Below are 14,215 nucleotides of genomic sequence, written 5' to 3'. Positions count from 1 at the left end.
GACAACCCCAGAAAAATGACCTGTAAATAATGCTTTACAATGAAGTAGCTGAAATTCCATCTCACCCATCCTTATTTCTGGCTTCCAATACCCCTGTGATCTCCATGAACTTCAGTGGGTTGGAGCTAAAGATTGGATGTTCCCCAGGTTTTTAGGTCTTCTCTCGATCCTCATATTTTCTTTGCAAGGATAGCTTCTTTAAACTATGTTGAACTAACTCCTAACCTCATGCTAGTTACTCCTACAGTCAGCACAAGTACCTGAAAAATGTCCTAAAGTGAGGTGGACGCTTCTTTCCCCCGCCTGAAAGCAGGCATCTCAACAGAAAGATTTCAGCCCTGATTCTTCCTTTGTCTACCCCAAGCTCGTATCTCCTTCAGATCACATGTCATGGCAAGATTGCCTTTAAACTGACTCACCAGTGGCACTAACACTGGTCTGTCCAAAAGGGAGTTGGTGGAAGGTGTAAGTAGGCATCCTGTCCGCGAGGAGGGTAGCCACATATCCACAGTGGCGTAATGCCTAGTAAAGCCCTTTTCCTCTTCAGACTGTTCCTACTAGGTATTTGTTGCTTTCTGGGTTCAGGTGGGATTCAGTGGATAGATCAAGCGGGTGCGATGAGTATCATGCAAATTTTCCCTTTCTGCTCGGCTCTCTGTAGCGCACAGGGACATAACGAAGTGGACAGCTTAGCACAACACTTCCCTTTGGAGCTCCAGAACATACAGGGTAAAGGACGTGACCTACTTTATTCACATTTGGGTAAGATAACCTGAAACCACAATAAACTTGTAGAAATATGATGGATCTCATCCTTCTTAACATTTTCAACTGTATGATTATCAAGGCTAAGAAAAAATACATAAATATAAGTATATATGTATATATATGTATATATACGTGGTGCAAGAACATTTTTACTTTTTGATCTTTTCTACATGTCACTGTTCCATAAACGTGCATTTGTTTCAGTTGAAAGAAAGAAATGGGAAATTTCCAGTTCAGGGAACATACTGTCAGCACTAGGTGTGTTTTTCTGGTCTGTAAATAGAAAGGTTCTCTTTTTTTTCTTTTATTCTTTTGTTGTTGTTGTTGTTGTTGTTGTTCTCTTTGCTGCTGTAATGACTTACATATTATGCTGCAGATGTAATACATTTGTGCATAAAGCAGACTGTGCTCCTTGCCAGAAAGCATGCATGGCTTTAAAAGTAGAGATACTCAGACGATAAAGTAACAGAGATGCCTTGTTTAGAACTACAATATATCTGTAGCTGAATTTTTGTATAGTATGATTGTTTTTATTGAGTGAATAAGCTAAAAATTCTCATTGGTTTAAGCAGCGTTAAACACAGGCTTTGTAACCATATATTACTAGAAAATGTTATAAAACATATAGAGGACAATGATTCTTCACATATTCATTATTACAGTTTCTATAGTTGGTGTTGTTATGTTTATTAATAGTAGTAATAATAGTAACTGATCTTTTAGGGAAATAGAATGGAGAAGAAAACAATTCTAGAAGAACTTCTTTTAAAGAAGTCACAACAGAAGAAAAAAATTTCACCAACTAATTACAAGAAAAGGTTGTTTGTTCTGACGAAAGCAAGCCTTTCTTACTATGAATATGACAAAGGGGTAAGAAATATTTTTTTTAAGTAAATTGTTCTAAGATTTTCTAGTGTCACCTTATTCCTCTGGTTTTCTTCTGTGAAACTTGATTAGACTTTATGTGGTAGAACAACAGGTGTACTTTGTTTTGAGTAGAATTACAGGGTATCAAATCCTAGTCTAAGTTCAGGAAAATGCTTAGCCACTGGCTTGAGTGTCTATTCAGAACAACTCTTAACAGTTGTGCTTAGCATTGAGCATCTGTATGTGTCCTTCCAAAGACAACTTAAGCAAGTAATTAACATTGGCATATGTTTACACATTGTCTGGAATAGGGATGTTTTCCTTGTTCAGGCTTCCGTCTGAACTGATGTAAATAACTGGCTTCAGAAGTTACTTCTATGAGGCATAATTAGTTCAGAATCTCATCCCTCAGCTGCACAAAGCAGATGGTTAAACTATCCTTGTTTCCTAAGGAGTGCCTGTATATCACAAAAGGGTGGCTTTTCACTCAGATCTCCCATCGGGAATGCAAATCTGTGTCCCAGGCAACTTGTTTTTAAGTTTTTGCTCCTTTTCATACATTTGGATTCCTCCTGTGAGTTACATCTTATTACAAAACTGCAGGGAAGCTCAGTGAGAATAAGCCCCATTGCTCTAACAAAATTATGAATGCCACAGCTAGGCTTCTGGTTTGCAATTAAGGTGTTTTCCTCTTAATTCCTCCTTCTCCTTTTCCTCCCAATCCCCACTCCTGCCCTGTACTCCTGCAATTGTAGCAGATGCTTTCTGAGACGTAGGGCTGTGTCTTGTAATTCTTGTAACTGACTTAAAAAGGATTTTGATCAACGTATTAGATGCAGGTAGGGGACCAAGGAGGTTTTTTTACTACCTTTCTTTTAAAATTAACAAGCCTGAAACTATGGCTTATGTAGCTTGAAATGCAAAATTGTACAAAATCATCAAACTAGAATCCTTTATATTGTGTTAATATTAGTTTACAGTCTGCTCTGCTTTTTCTCTCTTAGAAAAAAGGAAGCAAAAAGGGGTCAATTGAGATTGAGAAAATCCGATGTGTCGAGACAGTGAATCTTGAGGAATCAACACCTCCTGCAAGACAATATCCTTTTCAGGTTAGCCATGAAATCTGTTTCATTTACATTTCATGTGAAATATACCAGTCATCATAGAATCATAGAATCGTTTAGGTTGCAAAAGACCGTTAAGATCATCAAGTCCGACTGTTAACCTAGCACTGCCAAGTCCACCCCTAAACCATGTCCCTAAGCACCACATCTACATGTCTTTTAAGTACCTCCAGGGATGGCCACTCAACAATTTCCCTGGGCAACCTGGGATTGCCACTGCCAAACAGTGCAACTGCAAGTAGCAGGCTGCTAGAGTGAATAACAAGGTTGCTGAATAGTGCATTAATTAATGACCCTGCAATAATCGCCATGCCCAAGGGCAACCTCATGAGAGATACCTAATATTTCTCTGCCTGGTTCATCCTAGGTGTCATTCTGGTCTTCCTTTCCCGTCTTCCTCCCCTAGTTTTGTGGCACCGAATGACACATTTATGTTAAATTAGTGTATTTGTGTCAGGAATGCACAATTCAGTTAGGTGGAGAAAAGAGTGTATACTATAGTTACAGGATGGGGGACTCAGTTCTGGGAAACTGTATCTCTAAAGAGGACTTTAGGGTCATGATAGCTGAATATAAATTCCCAGTGCGATGCTGTGGCCAAAGAAGCTAATGGCATCCTTGGACATGGAAGCAGGCACACGTTGAATAAAAGCACTCAATGTGTTTTGACACTACTGTGATCACCAGGAGACTATTGTGTCTAGTTCTGGTGACTGTAATTGAAGAAAGATGTTCTAAACTGAAGAGAGGTCGAAGGAGAGACTTGAGAATGACTAATAGATTGGATGGATAACATGTTAAAGAGGAAATCTCAAAGGGCTCTACCATTTAACTAAATAAAGAGAGAGCAAGCAAATTGATCAGTCATGTATACTTACTAGTGGGAGTACACATTTATTTATGAGGGCTCTTCAGTCTAACAAACAAAAGCAATAAAGTGGCATTTGAAATTCAGTGAAGATGACTGAACAGCAACGCACACGAGGGAAATTAAACCCTGACCTTGCACACACATACACACACACACAGAGTCAGTGCAGTACTAAACATGATCCAAAAAGCAAAGCAGATGTTAGTAATTATTAGGTAAGCATAGCAGAAGGTAGGCTGAAAACAAGCAAAAGGAGCTGACTGTTCATATTGTGCAGCAAAGCTGTAGGACTGCTTACTGCAGGATGTTGTAGATACCAGTTATTTGCTTTAAAAAGGCAACTGAACAAATTCACAGAAGAAAAATACCCCTCAAAGACTATTAAGTATAAATGCATCACCTTTGGTTCAGGATTCCCTGATCATTGTACAACGGCCCTGAGCGTATACTCTGCCCCAGTATTTGTACTGGACATTGTCAGAGATGGGTTCCTGGCCTCGGTGAGCATTCGGTCTGGCCTTGTGTAACACGAGCGAAAAGCTGGAAGATTAATGCGGAAAAACTGAAGCGGAAAGAAAGAATTTACATGTGGGTTGTAAGGTCTTTTGTACATAGAAGATGGGAATATCCAGAAATATTTGATGCTGTCCTTTGTTTCTGTAACTGTGCTTTAGGACACAAAGCACCTTGGTTAAAGCAGTATATTTATATTTATATTTATATTGTTAATATACTTATATGAAATATGAAGTATTTATATGAAATGTCAATAATGTAAGTGACCTCTGAGAAATGTTACTAAGTTGTGGGAGTTCAATGTGGGACCACAGAGCCTTTTTTTTTTGGTTCCCATCCCCTTCCCCTTTCCCATCCTGCACAGTAAATGCTTTCAGGCAGTACGTTCTCACCACGCTGGCTTTCCCAACCTCTTCCAGATTGTGTACAAGGGCGGCCTGCTCTACGTCTATGCAGCTAATGAAGAGAGCCGGGAGCGGTGGCTTGCAGCTTTGCATAAAGGTAACACTATTCCTTTGTGTACCAAAATATTCAGATAACACGAGGAGAGATAGGCAAATGCTCCTGCCTCATCATTTTGTGCCATTCTTTGTCACATGTTTTTAGTCTCATTAATACTTCAGTACCAACTGATTGAAATGCATGGTCTTTTCAAGAATGGATTAGAAATTTTAAGGGATGAAGGTTTCAGTGAGAAATAAGCCAAAATAAAGCTTTTTTTTTGTTTGTTTCTATGGGCATTTTTTAATCTTCATCGTATGTTCAGCCTTTACCAATGCAAGTTAATATACAACCATTCCTGATGTGGTTATGCACTTACCTGCATAAATGCCATTTTGATAACAAATACTGCTAGTGCTTTCGCCTTTGTATTTTCCTCTTTTTTTTTTTTTCAAGGAAGCAAAATCAGAGACATGCAAAGCATAAGTTATAGGCAGAAAACTGTGTACCTGCATAACCCCTGTGAAGGCAAAAACCTTACATTGAATAGGGCAGCCCTCACACATGCTGGCCATTGTAGGAACAGAAATAGGCAATGTGTAATGGACTGTGAACAAATATCCTCCTGGATTTTACTTGTAAGCCCATGGATGAGCTGCCTCTCTGGTTGTGGCTCCCTTTGTGTACACACAAGTGTAAGTATGTCAATTGATTTGCCAGTGCTATGGAGAATGTGGACCAGAAGCAGAATGGCAAGCATTCGGCAAACTAGCTACATTGAGCCTTGTAGAAACCAAGATTTTCAGTAAGACCTTTTAAAACAAAATTTGTGAAGAATGAAGTTGTGTAAATGATATATTTTGTAATGCTCATGAAACAAATAATAGCACAAATATTTTACTGGCTACAAGTCTTTTAAAAAGTGTATAAAAACCACTTGTCGCCCAGGGGTGCCCTGATCCTTCTGCTGCTCTCTCTTGCATGTTCAGGAATCTTGGTCTACAGTGGCTCACCACAACAGGACTGAAAGCCTCTCCTGACACAACCACTTTTTAAAGTCTCACTCTGTGTGCTCTACATTTCTTTTAGACCCCTATTAAAAGCAAAACTGCTATCATGACTTACGGAACTCATGTATCGCTAGCACAGTGATACTACTAGGGCCATTTTTCTAAAATAAAGCAGTGCTTTGAATATAAAATAAATATTTCTTTGTCGGTGTTCCGTTTTGGTGCACTTAAATACAAAATATATTTTAACAGATAGATAAATGGTAGTTTGGATTTGCCATATGGGGTATTATCTATTCTGATACTGAGTATCAGTGAATATAGTTTCCCTACAATAGATAGTTCTAGGAAAATACTCAGCATATTTTGATATAATAAATATTTTCTTTTAATTAGGTTGTTGTTGTGTTTTGGTTTTTTTTTATTGATAGTGAAATCTTTATAAGATCCGTGATTTTGAATCATAGCTGTTGGATCCTGTTTTGGTTTCGGGTGTTTTGTTAGATTGTACTGTACCTTCTTCTTGATACCCAGGTTACTTTCTCAAAGAAACAGGTAGCTGGGGAGTATGGATTTCAGACTTGGGTTTGCATAGAGGAATATGGTATAGAGATGAAAATGTGACCAGGATGTGAGCCTACGAGCTAGGAGTCAGCAGGCACTCTGGGGTCCCATGGTTTAGAGTAGCAGACTAAAGGATCTGGTCATAAGGAACATTCCCATTTTGCAGCATGTCATGTTCTCTTTGGTTTCTTTGTGCTTCCAGAAATTAAAGACAATTCTGATTTACTAAACAAGTACCACAAAGGATTCTTCATCAATGGGAAGTTTCTCTGTTGCAACCAGACCTGCAAAGCAGCCCCTGGATGTACGATTTGGGAGAAATGTAATGTCTTCTTTTATTTGATTAGTTTCCTTGATGTTTTTCACAGTATTGCCAAATCACATAGGTATTTAAGGCAATGTAATCAATGTAAAAGCTAATCTAGCTACAACTTTTCATGTATGTATGTGCTAAGCTCCTTTTAACATCATAGTTGCTATACATTGTAGCTTATAGTGTAACTGGGGGAAATAATACATTAAATTATTTCTGCTGTGTTTGATCAAAAAGTTAGTGACATTTTTACCTACAAAATAAACCAGATGGAATTATGTTTCTCCTTATTCTTAAGATCTCCAGCTAAATTCTAGCATTATGCTGTAAGATCCTTCTAGTGATGAGGTCCCATAAGCTGGATGGGTAAGAAAAACAGAAGTTCAGCACAAATGTATGAAAGAGTGTAAAACAATACAGTTTCATAACTAAATAGAAGTAAAACTCTTATATTAATATATAATTATATTTATATGTTTTTTTTATAAACAGCATGATTTAACTTGCAGCTTTTTTTTAATTTTAACATGTTTTTCTAAAGTGTTTTTGTGTAACTTTTAGTCACAATTATTTAGGGGTTTTAGTTTTTATCTGTAAAGACTGAGAGAGGAAAATTTGTAAAGCAGTACCCTCCTAGGTTTCATATTTTCAAAGGGAATTCCCTCGTGTCTGTGTACATGCCTAATAGTGAAAGGCCACATTTGGGAGAAGGAACAGCAGGTTATGAGCATTTAAACTTCAGCCTTTTAAAGCTTGATTATTTGGAATTGTAGAGCACTGGTAGATTCACTTATTTCAATCATCATTGAACCTTGGTCTCAAGCATTTACAGTGACAGTCAAAAAAGTATGAACCCAAAACTAAAAGTTAAATCAAAAAATGTAGATGTGACCAGTTAGGAAACAGATTTAGAGCTGTGAGACTGCCTGTAACAAGCATTTGCTTTTGAAATTCAAAATTAAAAATACAGGCTTATCTACTATTATTACAAGTTTCATCATTATGGAACACTAAATAATGTAAAGAGCTGCCGGCTGATAATTTGAATAGCTTCATCTAGCTTCAAAACCTCTTGTTACTAAAACAAGTAAGGCCATGAAACCCTCGGTCAGTTACAAGGACAAGGAAATACCTCATTACCAGTCATGGATGACTTAACCAAGAGGAGACTTAAACAGAGAATTTTAGTATATTGAACACTTCATTTATGTCTGAGATAATAATACATGCAGGATACTGTGCTGTATCTACTCTAAATTTGTGCCTAAACAAGTCCCTGCGGTTGCTAACAGAGATGTGCAGAGCACAGGGAGACTGTATAGGGATGACTCCAGACAGCCTCAGTCTTGTAACCACTGGGTAATTGAAAGCAAGATTTCTTAATCACTGCTTCATAGACTGAAAGTGTCAATGAAACAATTAAAAAAAAAAACAAAAACAAAACCAGAATAAAAATAAAACATACATGTTTTTCCCTCTGTATGCAATCAAATAAGCTAACAGAACCATGAAAAACACAGAGCTAAACACATCCACAAATTTCCCTGAATTTGTATTTTGGCATAGATGAAAACAATGGTTGAAGGGGTTTTTAAAGCTATTGAGATGGTGCTTGAATTAAGAGAAGGTTGGAAAATACAAAACTAAAGCAGGTCGATAGCTCAGGAAGGTAAAATGTCAGCTGGCATGATGCTGTTGCTGCCACTGTATAGATCTGCAATTGAGAAAGCCTCAAGAGATAAAGTCTTTCTCAAATTCATGTTTTTTTCCTTAATTGTCCCCCTCTTCTAGATGTGACTCTGTGTTGCACAACTGGGTCTGTGAAACCACTACCTCCAGTTCCTCAAACGACGGTAGGTGAAAACGTTTTGAGTATCTGGCTACAGGGAAAGACCCACCAGTCAGGTGGTAGGGATGTCTGTGGGAGGGATGGAGAATTGCAAACAGCCGCTCACTGGAAGCTGGTGTAGACCTTTAATCTGCAGTGCAGCTTCAGCATCCTTGTGTCCACAGCATGTCAGAGGGAAGGACTCATCTCCTTCTTCCATGTGGCAAACTAGGAAAGCCTCAGCCACTTTTAGTTCACTTTAGCATGCCAGTGGCAGTACTGGCTACAGCCCTTGTAGGGATGTCTTCTACTTTATACACTTATTTCCAGTGGGATCAGGGAATGCCATCAAAATTAGGTCTCTAGTGTGTAGGAGGTCCCCATTCCTAGAGATGCAAAAAACTTCCCTCGCCAATGAAGGTGGTGTTCATAGTACTTGGAGAAAACATCGTACCTAAAGGTGTGAACAAATATACCTACTTTGCGTGGGTGAGAAATGGTGGATGAACTGCATTTATCTCAGACAAGTCCCAAGCTGTGCTGCTCTGGGGTTGAGCCAGGAGTACAGATACCGTTTAGGAATCTTTATTTAGCCCAACTTAGAGGCAGCCTCTAAGTTAATGAATTGGGAAGTGCATCTGAGTTCTTTATGTGCTCTTGCCTATATGTTGACTTTATATCAGACAGAAACCCAAGAGTGTGGTGTCCCACCAGCACCCACAAGGCCTTACTGTCCATCTGAGAAAGCTAGGCTTTCACAGACACAAGGAGAAAAACAGGTCGCTGGGATGTCAAAAAGCACTACTTGTGTTTAATTCAGTCTGAGTTCTCTAGTACACCAGTTGCTTGATGAAGATGGGCAACAGTTGGCTGGGTTAAGAATAAAAGTAGGACTGGAAGATCTGCTTCTATGCTTATTTCCTCATCTATCTCCTCCTATACAAATACAACGGCAATAGTGGTATCTTTGACCTTAGTTTTACTGCCCGGCTTAATTATTGAGGTTTATAGGTAGGAAGGAGGTAACAATGACAAGAGAATAGAAGAGAAGAAAGTGGCTTAAGTTATGATCATTTTATGTTTTTAAAAAAGGACTAACAGTATGTGTATTCACACAGCATTACCCCAGCCTCCTCCATATTAAACCAGATTGAGTTTCAAATCATGGGACTTTTAAATCTGTATTTCCTACTTTATTTTAATTTGTCTTCTGTTCTGTATGTTTATAATACAATCTGGGTCTATTTCCTAGCCTCTCTCTGTTAATTAGAAAGTAACTTAAAGAAAAAAGAACAACAACAAAAAAGAAAAGCTGGAAATTTTGTGTATATGTGAACAGCCAGAGCTTTAAGAAACACATAGATTATCAGGGTAGAATAAGGTACAGAAGGTAAAATCACAAGAGCTGTAAAATGGACCTTTAAGAAAAATAATAATAAAGCCTTGGAAAGAAGCTATGAACAAAGAGGCTTTTGACATTTTTTTCTGATAATGAGATTTTAAAGTAACAGCATTTTGAACACGCAGCAGCGTAACTTGTTTTGAATACTGTGGTCTGTTTTGCCTGGCTTCCATCAGGAGATGCTTTGTCTATCTGGAGAGATCATCAGTCATGCAAATCTGCTGCTGAACATGCTGGCTTCTGCTATGCCTTTATGATTTATTTTTATTATCTGCTTGAGTTCAGAGAAGGTATTTTGAAAGGGAAATGTAAAAAGCAGGGACATGACAGTTTTCAGATGGGTACTTCTAAAACATGTTCAGTAAATCCAGATATAATAACTACCACATCTGGTTGGAACAACTTGGCTTCATTTTCCCAAGCCATATGATATAATCAGGTTAAGAAGGCTTCTCATGGTGAGGAACAGTCTATATTTAGTCACAGAGCTACTTCTATAAGCTGTCAGCACATTTTTACTTTGGCCTTTCACCTGCTCAGTTTGACCATGAGAGGTACCACTGTACCCCCCAGCCTTGCTTCTGCCTGCCTCTCAGTTCATGTCCCTCACCTCTCCAGCCTCTGCAAGTCTTGCTCCCTTGCTTTCTTCCCAGCTGACCAGAGGCATTACTTCTGCTTGTAGGCAAAACTGACCAGAGGCATTACATTTTGCATGACACATTGCTTTTGCATGATTACATCCTGCACCTTTGATGCCTCTGTCCCTTTCATCAGTTTAGCATTATACCTCTAGTCTCCCACAGAGGATCTAGTTCCTAAAGAGTGATGCCATTACAAAGAATAGTGGGCACAAAGGTCCCCTCATGGGAGTCGGTGGGTGTTTCCCCTGTGCTTTGATAACAGCAGGAAGCAGGGACTTCCCGCCTGAGAAACACTTTCAGCTCTGCTGGTGCCTGGCATCCGCTGTCTTTGCAATGGCAAATGGTTCGTGTAGGTCAGACCAGTACTGCAGTAGATCAGATCACAGAAATCCACTGAGTGCAGACACATTTCTTCTCATGCTTACGTATCGGACAAGGTTTATGGAAGCTGGAGTGATCCAGCACTGTACAGTAGGGGTGCAGTTCCGCAGATAGTGGCCATTCCCCGTATGCACATCACAGCACAATCTCAGACTGTCACCTACGGCTCTCTAGATGACAGTGGTACAGTCATCAATATGAAAACCACAGTAATATCACTGCCAGCATAAAGGAAATAATAAGATCCACTCGGTTACAATTAGGAAATGCTCTTGGGGTTTCAGCCAGTGCTGGAAATGGAAAGCTGTATATATGGACACAAATCAGGACATGAATCTGTACCAGCTTACAGGTGAAGTCCATCCAGAATATTGCAACAGACAAATACACACCCAGCAGTGAAACCCAAAGGGATGCAAATCTGATGTGCTCATCTTTGGCTGGTTCTTTTCCCTGGCAGGTTGGACAAAGCAAATCTCATTTCTGTGATCATAATTCTTTCTGCCATTTACTTTGGCCAATGCTTTGCACTTTCTTCTGTTCTCACCAAAAGATGGAAGCTCCATTAGAGGATGACACCTTTATTGTTCTGTAAGAAAACACAGGAAATTAAAAAAGATCAAATTTATCTCCAAAAATTACAAAGGCCAACGCTCAGAGGTGTACATCAGCTCATAAATATGTTTACTGAATACCAGCTTGCTCTAACATCACTAGATGCTTTAAAGAGAAAACAGTTTAATCTCTATTATAATTTTATCTATCCTTCTGACAGCTGCAGGCAACTCTGGTTCTGTCATTACTCCACAAAGCAAACAAGCAGTCTAAGACTTGAATTCTGCCTAACACAGGCTCTCAATCTATGAGCTCCTTTCCACTGAAGTCCGATATGACCAACAGGAACCACCCTTATAGGGTCCAAGTAGTAGTACTTGATGAGTAACAGACCTAATTCTAGTCAAATGAGGAGGACTCTGCTGTGAGTGATACCTCTTTAGAGAATGAGTATCTCCACTGGAGCTTGGTGAGATCAGATTGAGACTTTGAGCCTTTTCTCCTACATCTTTCTTATTTTCCTCATCCATTGCCATCAGTGTTTCAAGTGTAGTTTTCTCTGCTCTTAAAGAATTGTGATGTTTGGATTTTCTCAGTTATGACATTTCACCAATTTCTAAACGCATTTCAGTGCCTTAATTTTAGATGCTCTTTTTGCCCATGATTTGATTGATGTCGCCTAACTTTAATGTCAGGCTTCTCATCCAAGTCATTTGTGTAGACTTCCTCAACAATCAGTGGTGAGAGGTAGACACTTCTGTAGGATGACATGTCTCACGTGGAGACACAGGTCAAAGCTAGATAAGATGAATCCCATAGTTACATACCTACACTTGTTTAACTCTGCACAGGGAAAGTTAGGCACCAAGGAGTAGGATTCCTCATATCCAACATGCTTAGGAGAGAAACATCAATAAAACTTGGTAAGGAAAGGGAATGATTTAGAATTAGCGTAGCTTTTTGCTTTCAGTGATTAGTAATAACAATTGACTAACACTTGTTGCGCTTCATGGTAACGTTACTATTGATCAAAAGCCACTCAAAAACCAAAGTTATTTTATAATACTGTGATAGGGTCTTTTAATGCAACGGGACATCATTGCACTTAGTTATAGTAAAGCACAATTCAGTCATGTGGTGTCCAAAGCACATGAATTGCAACAGTTCATTAATTAGTATCAGCTTCAGATAGGTTGGCAGGCTTTTGATGCAAATCAAGTCTATCACATAATTCTGGTAATGAGAGCTTCCTATTACAGCAGTGTCAGCCTCCACTCAGAGTTCATTGTTTCTGGTGTCATTATGATGGAACTCGGTTCTGTTGTCACCTGTCTTACAAACGTGGACAGCAGTATCTGGGCTGTGCTTCTAAATGGATGAGGAAAAAGCTGCTTGTCTGTGCCCATCTTCTTAGCTTTGATTAATTTGCCTAATATCATTACACATGTTGAAGATATAAGTGATCATGTACATGTTGTGTTGTTTCTTACAATACTCAGTGCTGCATCTTGTTATCATTTTATTTCCTCTGTCTTCAAAAGCAGAAGCGTAGAAGCCTCCCTCAGGGGCTATCACCAGACAAGTCAGTCCTGAATGTGGCTGTGGCCCAATGCAACTATGAACCAGAAGGAAATTCAGGTCTCCAGCTTGTCAGAAGCAGTAAATACTATGTATTGCAAGAAGAAGATTCTGACTGGTGGAAAGTAAGGGATTTGGAAGGGTAAGTATGCTCTTAGTCTTCCACATATTTCATCTTCATAGACAACATTGCAGGCACTCCTGGGACCTTTCCAGATCTATGTTAGAATTACCTTAGTAGCTTTTAAAGATTATTTTAGAAGCCTCATTGTCTTCTGTACAACTACATTTTCATTACTATCCTTGGCTGCCAGGTTGAGTAAGATTTACAACAGTCACTGCCTAGTATACTCGCTAAGATAGTAGCCAGTGGCCTTAATTTTGATATGTGCCTGAAAAAGGGCTTCTGTACACAGAAGCTATCCATTTTTTCCCAACTATTTAGTTTAAGTGAATAAAAAGATAAAATCCCTCATCACAAATATTGCCTCTCTTGTATGCACAAGCCATCTTTAGTCCAACACCATTACTATTGCAATAGCAGCACGGAAGACCAGTGAGAGCTGCTGAGGCACACATCACTTATCACTTCAGTCTCTCCCCAGCTTTAGCAATAGTTTTCCACAAAGACAGGGCACCTCTATCCTGCACAGGGTTTAATTATTCTCTTTGAGGTTCACAAGTGGAGGAATCCCCTTCAGCAACTTAAAATAAGATATTTTTCATTAATATCCAGCTGGGGCAGAAAAGAGCGTGTCTTCCCAAGTTATTAAATGTGAAACAGCTTTAGGAGTGCACTGGAGACAAAGGCAGTGCAACAAACAGGAGCTGCCTGGAAGATATAAATATTCCTTGTCTGTCTCGTGATGGATACTAGCTGAGTTTGATTTTATGTACTTGATAAAAATGTGGAAGGGAAGAATTTTTGAGCTAGGGGATGCCCAAACTGGTTTGGAACAGAATGAAATTACTTGATCCACTCATAATTCACTGATTAAGTTTACAACTGCAAGGAAACCAACAAATAAAGCAATCTTAACTTTATAACTCACAGGATTGGCATACTGTTCTGGATAAAGAAAGGAGCACACAACCCCAGCAGCTCAAAGACAATAATAAATTAGTAAGCTGAGATATGCTCTTAAATTCCTTCACTGGACTGTTTATGGCTATGTAAAAGCACATGATACAGGCAGCTCTGTTTATAGGGCCTGAGTAGAGGGGTCTAAGATGAATGAAGGAGCAGAGAGAGCTCAAGAGAAAATGGGAGCATTTACAGTTTTTTCTTTGGCTTGAGAAACATACTTGTGCAGTATTGATTCTGTAAGGACAAGTCACATACACATCATAACAAAA

General features: G+C 39.0%; 1 protein-coding gene across 2 annotated transcripts in view; it reads left to right on the top strand.

Annotated features, from left to right (window-relative positions):
* Positions 1-693: 693 nt before the first annotated feature.
* Positions 694-14,215, top strand: part of BMX (BMX non-receptor tyrosine kinase) — a 28,936-nt gene continuing 15,414 nt past the window's right edge. Inside the window, exons 1-7 of one of the 2 annotated variants that reach the window (XM_054838875.1) lie at positions 694-762; positions 1,492-1,638; positions 2,640-2,744; positions 4,566-4,647; positions 6,364-6,483; positions 8,266-8,327; positions 12,826-13,001. In XM_054838875.1, the coding sequence (XP_054694850.1) occupies positions 1,501-1,638; positions 2,640-2,744; positions 4,566-4,647; positions 6,364-6,483; positions 8,266-8,327; positions 12,826-13,001 (683 nt within the window). In that variant the 5' untranslated portion in view covers positions 694-762; positions 1,492-1,500. Of the gene's footprint in view, positions 763-1,491; positions 1,639-2,639; positions 2,745-4,565; positions 4,648-6,363; positions 6,484-8,265; positions 8,328-12,822; positions 13,002-14,215 lie in introns of both variants that reach the window. The other variant, XM_054838866.1, reaches the window with a different exon arrangement.

Source organism: Grus americana, chromosome 1, assembly GCF_028858705.1.
Source record: "Grus americana isolate bGruAme1 chromosome 1, bGruAme1.mat, whole genome shotgun sequence".
NCBI lineage: Eukaryota > Metazoa > Chordata > Aves > Gruiformes > Gruidae > Grus > Grus americana.
Note: the sequence above shows the minus strand (reverse complement) of the source record. Positions and strands in the feature narration are given on the sequence as shown.